We start from the raw sequence: 6,876 nt of genomic DNA, 5'->3' as shown, positions 1-6,876 counted from the left end.
TATATCCCGTTATGTTTTTCTTTATTAAAGTGGTGGTATATGAATTTGAACACAAAAAAATATGAATATTCTAGTAGACTAGGACAGTTCAATTTCTCTATTATTGATTGTTTATTTATGTATACATAAAAAAAGGTACCACAGAAAAATTATTAGTCCACCTGTTGGACGATCCGTACATGCAAATACACATAAAACCAGAACAGGTAAGGAGTTAAGGCACCCTGGCCTCCTCTTATCACTTGTCACTTAATTAATTAGTTCGTATCCTTTCTGTATGTTATGATATTGTTCACTTGGCCATATTTGTTTCTCACCGCATACCCTACCGTTTGGAAACAAAAAGAAAAAACGACTAGTCATTTTCAATATATTTTAAGACACCTTAAATCAGTCTTTCTTAATATATAATTAATAAGCTTCAACTTACTTTAAGCTATAGCTTTATTTCTTCTTACTTGACCTAGCTAGATATATATTGGCTGATATATTACCTATATATACATACACACTCACAAAGGTTGGATAATAATTTATTAATTATCACTTATCAGTATATATAGATCCTAGAGTTTCTTTAATTAATAAAGAGCAAGGATCTTCTTGAGCTGACACAAGGAGAATATCAGAAGATGGGGGTACAAGGTCCTTTGGAATACTTATCTGACTTACTTAGCACCAAAAAGAAGAAGAAGAAGAAGCAAGTCCAAACTGTAGCACTGAAAATCAGAATGGACTGTGAAGGCTGTGCACGCAAGGTTAAGCATGTCCTTTCTGGTGTTAAAGGTACTTTTATTAACGGTTAACATTTGTCTGTCGATAAAAAAAAACCTTTTACTAAATTCTATGATCATTTGCAAGATGCTTTTATCTTCTTATTTCCTTCACTTCATCAACTTGTTAATTTTGTTAATGGAAAATTTAAAAACTGATCGGATAGGAGCTAAGTCGGTGGAAGTGGACTTGAAGCAGCAGAAAGCAACAGTGACAGGATATGTTGAGCCAAAGAAAGTGCTTAAGGCTGCTCAGTCTACTAAAAAGAAGGTTGAACTGTGGCCATATGTTCCGTACACTATGGTGGCTAACCCTTATATATCTCAAGCCTACGATAAGAAGGCTCCTCCTAATATGGTGAGGAAGGTGGCTGACACTACCAACATATCAGAAACCACCGTGGACGACCGTTACATACAGATGTTCAGTGATGAAAACCCAAATGCCTGCTCTATCATGTAAAATATTAATTGATTAATATTTGTGGAGTCAATTTCACATTAAATATTATGTAAGAAATAAATACTAGCTACTAAAAACAAAAGGGTATGGTTTTGTACTTTTGTGTAAATTATATATGATAGATAATTTTGCTTGGATTTTGTGCATAATGATTGATGGCTTTGTTGCATACTATTAAAATATAATACAAATTTCTAGAATAGAAAACAAGATGCTAAAAGCTTACGATTTATTTAGAGATTAAATGTACTGAAAAAATATAAGAGTATTGTTAAGAATAATTTAAAAAGATTTAGAATCTAAGTAAACTGTAGTATTCTAGACTATTGTATAAAGTATAGAAAAATCTATCTTTAGAAGTATGAAGTCACCAATCTTGTTTCCCTATAAATAGGCTTACAACACCTTAATATAATGCATTTGAGAAATCAATATAAATGCTTCCTTCCATTGTCTAAGAGCTACACGGTCACTAAGTCATCCATTACTTCTAATTAATATTTTTAACTACACCTCCATCCTAAACCCTATCAATCATCATCCAACAACTAACTATCTTTTTATTCCATTAAAATACTAACAATGGTACCAGGGCTACATTCGGTCATCTACTGGGTGTAGAAATATTTGTGGAAGCAAAGCTTCATGATGAATAAAAAATGATTCAAAGGTGTTTTGATGATAATAATGATGACAACAAAAGATGATGACAAAGGTGATGAACAAAAAGCTCAAAAGATCAAAGAACAACTCAAGTGAATCAAAGAACAACTCAAGTGAATCAAAGAACATCTCAAGTGAATCAAGAACAAGTCAAGAGTTCAAGAATCAAGAAGAATTCAAGACTCAAGAAGAAAGCCTACAATCAAGAATCAAGATTCAAGATTCAAGATCTCAAGAATCAAGATCAAGATTCAAGACTCAAGATTCAAGAATGAAGAAAAGACTCAATCAAGATAAGTATTAAAAAGTTTTTTCAAAACTTTGAATAGCACATGAGTTTTTGACAAAACCTTTACCAAAGAGTTTTTACTCTCTGGTAATCGATTACCATATTGTTGTAATCGATTACCAGTAGCAAAATGAGTTTGAAAAAGTTTTCAAACTAAATTTACAACGTTCCAAATATTTTCAAAAGACTGTAATCGATTACAATGTTTTGGTAATCGATTATCAGTGTCCTTGAACGTTGAAATTCAAGTTTAAATGTGAAGAGTCACAATGTTTCACTCAAAAGCTTTGTGTAATCGATTACACTTATTTGGTAATCGTTTACCAGTGTTTGTTTCTGAAAAATCTAAAGATGTAACTCTTCAAAAAGGTTTTGACTTTTTCAAATGAGTTTTAAGTTTTTCTAAAAGTTATAACTCTTCTGAATGGCCTTCTTGACCAGACATGGAGAGTCTATAAAAGCAAGGCTTTGTTTTGCATTTTCAATCAATCTTTCCAACAACAATCTTGAATACTTTTTCAATCAATCTCTTACAATCCTTTACAAGCCTTGACTCTCTTTGAACTTCTTCTTCTTCTTTGTACCAAAAGCTTTCTGAAGTTTTCTGGTTTTCTAAACCTTGAAAACTTGTGCTATTCATCCTTTTCATTCTCTTCTCCCTTTGCCGAAAAGAATTCGCCAAGGAATAACCGCCTGAATTCTTTTTGTGTCTCTCTTCTCCCTTTTCCAAAAGAACAAAGGACTAACCGTCTGAATTCTTTTGTGTCTCCCTTCTCCCTTGTCAAAGAATTCAACACGACACAGTCTGAGAATTCTTTTGATTCTTCCCATTCCCTAATACAAAAGCGTTCAAAGGTTTAACCGCCTGAGAATTCTTTTGTATCCCCATTCACAAAGTATCAAAGGTTTAACAGCCTGAGATCTTTGTCTTAACACATTGGACGGTACATCCTTTGTGGTATAAGTAGAGGGTACATCTACTTGGGTTTGACTGAAAACAAGAGAGGGTACATCTCTTGTGGATCAGTTCTAGTGGAGGGTACATCCACTAGGGTTTCAAAGAGAATAAGGGAGGGTACATCCCTTGTGGATCTTTGCTTGTAAAAGGATTTTTACAAGGTTGAAAGAAATCTCAAGGACCACAGGTCGCTTGGGGACTGGAGGTAGGCACGGGTTGTTGCCGAAACAGTATAAAAACTCTTGTGTGTTTGTTTCCTTCTTCCCTACTCTTTTACTTTCCGCTGTGCATTTAATTTCCACTTTTACTTTCTGTTAAGTTTCTCTTCTACTCCTCATTCTCTTAACAATTTAGTAATAGCCTTAAAAGAGTAATTTTTTAATTAGTAAAGGTTTAGGAATAATTAATTCAACCCCCCCTTCTTAATTATTCTGAGGCCACTCGATCCAACAATATCATCCAACTACTTTCAAAGAATTCCACCATATTCTAAAATACTCAAAAGAAAATTTACCTTAAACTATGGCCATTACTATCCAAACTTCATCTATTCTTGTCCTTATTTTCACACGAGAAAATTATGACTATTGGAGCATAAAAAGGAAGACATTTTTTTTGCTCTCAAGATTTATGGGACATAGTAGAAGAATGATTCGTTGCTCCTATGGACACTTCAACTCTTACTACAACACAAAAGAAGGAGTTGAAGGAGAATAAACAGAAAGATTCAAGGGCACTATATGTTTTACAACAAGCAGTAGACAACACAATTTTTCCAAGAATAATGGATGCCACAAATGAAAAAGATGCGTGGAGTACACTGTAGGAAGAGTTTTAGGGCAGCGACAAGGTACGTGCCATTACACTTCAAAGTCTAAGACAGGACTTTGAGTTAATAAAGATGAAGGAGTCTGAGACTATTACAGACTATTGTTCTAGATAAAAGAAATAGTTAGTCAAATAGGGAAAATATTCTTGACAAGAAAATTGTTGAGAAAATTCTTATTTTTATTCTCCATAGATATGATGTAATTGTGACTGCAGTAGAGCAAACCAAAGATTTGTCTACTTTATCAGTGACAGAACTTATGGGTTCTCTTGAAGCGTATGAGCAAAGATTGAAAAGGCACGATGAAGACTCTGTCAAAAATACCTTCCAATCAAAGCTCAAATTAGGATATCAAAATAAAGAAAATGGTAGAAGGAATGATGGAGAAGTTTCTATAAAAAAAAATAGAATTCTAGAAATTCTCTAAGACCGATCAAGAAAATATCATCCATGTGGCATCTATAAAAAGACAAGTCACTTAAAGAATGATTGTTGGCATCGTGAAATACCACAATGTCACTATTGTAAGAAATTTGGACATGTGGAGAAGAATTGTCGCAATAAAAACAAGCATCAAGCAAATTTCATCGAAAAGCATGATAATGAGCATTATCTTTTTTATGCTACCTGAGATTCCACTGATGAGACAGGTGGAAACTGGTACTTGGATAGCAATTGCAACAATCACATGGCTAATGATACAAGCATCTTCAAGGAAATTGACAAAATTGTCAAAGTTCGATTGGGAAATGGAGCCATAGTAAAGTCAAAAGGAAAAGACACTATCATGGTGGAGACAAAGAAAGGTACGAGATTCATCAAAGATGTCTTACTAGTTTCCAATCTTAAAGAAAATCTCTTGAGCATTGGACAAATGATGAAGAAAGGTTATCCTCTTCACTTCAAAGGAGATACATGCACAATGTATGATAAAAATAACAAAAGGCAAGAGATTGCCAAAGTTAAAATGGAGAAAAGAAATAGAAGTTTCCTAATAATCTTCAAATATTCTACCGACATTGCCATGAAAATCCAAGTTGATGATTCATGTTTGTGGCATCGAAGGTTTTTTCACATCAAGACTCAAGCTTTGAAGTTGTTATATTAGAAAAGTATGATGAAAGGTATGTCATATTTGAAAGAAAATAATGAAGCTTGTAAAGGATGCCTTCTTGGGAAGCAACATAGATTACCGTTTTCAACTGACAAAGCAAGAAAATCTAAAGACTTGTTGGAGTTAATCCACACTAACATTTATGAACCGATGAGGACACCATCACTAAACAACAACATATATTTCATCCTCTGTATTGATGATTTTTCTAGAATGACTTAGGTCTATTTATTCAAAGAAAAATTAGAGGTCTCTAGAATATTTAAGAAGTCCAAATCTCTTGTCGAGAAACAAAACAAAAAACATATTAAAGTAATAAGAAGTGGTTGAGGCAAAGAATATAAATTACACGAGTTTGATAAGTTATGTGAAGATGAAAGCATTGAGCAACAACTTAAAATTGCATACTCTCCGCAACAAAATGTTGTGTCTCAAAGGAAGAATAAGGCAGTCATGGAGATGGCTAGATCAATGCTAAAGGAAAAAGGTTTGCCTAATACGTTTTGGGCAGAAGCAATATACACTGCAGTCTACATACTCAAGTCTAACTAAGACAGTCCAAGACAAGACTCATATTTAAGCATGAAGTGGATGAAACCCATAAGCTAAGCATCTAAAAGTATTTGGATCTATTTGCTACACATATGTTCCATATCATAAGAGACATGAGCTACAAGAAAAGACTACAAGAAGAATCTTCTTGGGATACAGTACACAATCAAAAGACTACAGAGTCTACAACTTGCAAATGAAGAAACTTACCATTAGTCAAGATGTTGAAGTTGATGAAAATGATTCTTAGAATTGGGAAGCAAAAAATGTTGCAAAAAGCAATATTCATGTTTTAGTGCAACAATATCAAGAAGAGGTTCAAGAAGTAGCAAAAGAAGCAAGTATGCTTTTGTCACCTCTACAACAACAAGATTCTTCATCAGAGTCTACTCCAAGTCGAGTAAGATCTTTGGTGGATATTTATGAATCTTGCAACACAACTATGATTGATCCTAAATGCTATGAAGAATCCTCAAAGAAGCAAAGGCAACTAAGAAAATCAAACTCGAGTACTACAAGAGAGAAGTCCAAGATGCAAACACTTTTATGAAGGCACTACCAAGAATCAAGTTCAAGCTATGTTTGGAGTTACCGAAATTTGTATCAAGGATGAGTGTTAAAATATGATATAAATTTCTAGAATAGAAAAGAAGAACATAGAAGCTTATGATTTATTTAGAAGTTAAATGTACTAGAAAAGTATAACCTTGTGTTTCGATCAGGAATTTCAAAATTTTGGGGAATTTGAAATGCCTAGAATTTGAATTGCATGAATTTTAATTTCCTTCATTTTTCAAATGTTTTGTTTGGATAAATCAATTCAAATTTCTTCCATTTTAAATTCTTTGTTTGGATAGGGCAATTCAATTTCCTCCATATGCAAAATTTCAGTTTTACATTTTAAATAGATGAAATTTTAATATTAATTAAAAAATAAATATTTTGAAATACAATCTAATTTTGAAATATTAATTAAAAAATATTTTTCAATTTTTAATAATTTATAAATACAAAATATTGATAATTTTAACTAGGGTTGTTTTGCCTGACCACAACCAGTGATGTTTTTAAACTGACATCAACCAAGGCTATCTTTTGGTCGACATCAAATAGGTTTTTTTTGTCAAATTATGCCGGGAATATTTGTCAGCTGACGTCAGCCAGGGATATTTTTTGACTAACGTTGGTTGAGTCTATTTTTCAGCCGATGTTGGCTAGGTTATTTTACCAACGTC

At 33.0% G+C, this 6,876-nt stretch overlaps 1 protein-coding gene across 1 annotated transcript; it reads left to right on the top strand.

Moving 5' to 3' along the window:
- Positions 1 to 473: 473 nt before the first annotated feature.
- Positions 474 to 1,373, top strand: LOC114408111 (heavy metal-associated isoprenylated plant protein 24-like). Its single transcript, XM_028371221.1, has 2 exons — positions 474 to 786; positions 941 to 1,373. The coding sequence occupies exons 1-2, from the start codon at positions 633 to 635 to the stop codon at positions 1,234 to 1,236; spliced, it is 450 nt and encodes a 149-aa protein (XP_028227022.1). The 5' UTR covers positions 474 to 632; the 3' UTR covers positions 1,237 to 1,373.
- Positions 1,374 to 6,876: the final 5,503 nt, after the last annotated feature.

This window comes from Glycine soja, chromosome 4 (assembly GCF_004193775.1).
Source record: "Glycine soja cultivar W05 chromosome 4, ASM419377v2, whole genome shotgun sequence".
Classification (NCBI taxonomy): Eukaryota; Viridiplantae; Streptophyta; class Magnoliopsida; order Fabales; family Fabaceae; genus Glycine; species Glycine soja.
Note: the sequence above shows the minus strand (reverse complement) of the source record. Positions and strands in the feature narration are given on the sequence as shown.

What these genes read in the sequence shown, in the direction of transcription:
- LOC114408111 (XM_028371221.1), top strand. Translation starts at nt 633, where the DNA reads ATGGGGGTACAAGGTCCTTTGGAATACTTATCTGACTTACTTAGCACC. An exon ending in TGTCCTTTCTGGTGTTAAAG is followed by an intron (nt 787 to 940) that starts GTACTTTTATTA and finishes CTGATCGGATAG; the next exon opens with GAGCTAAGTCGGTGGAAGTG.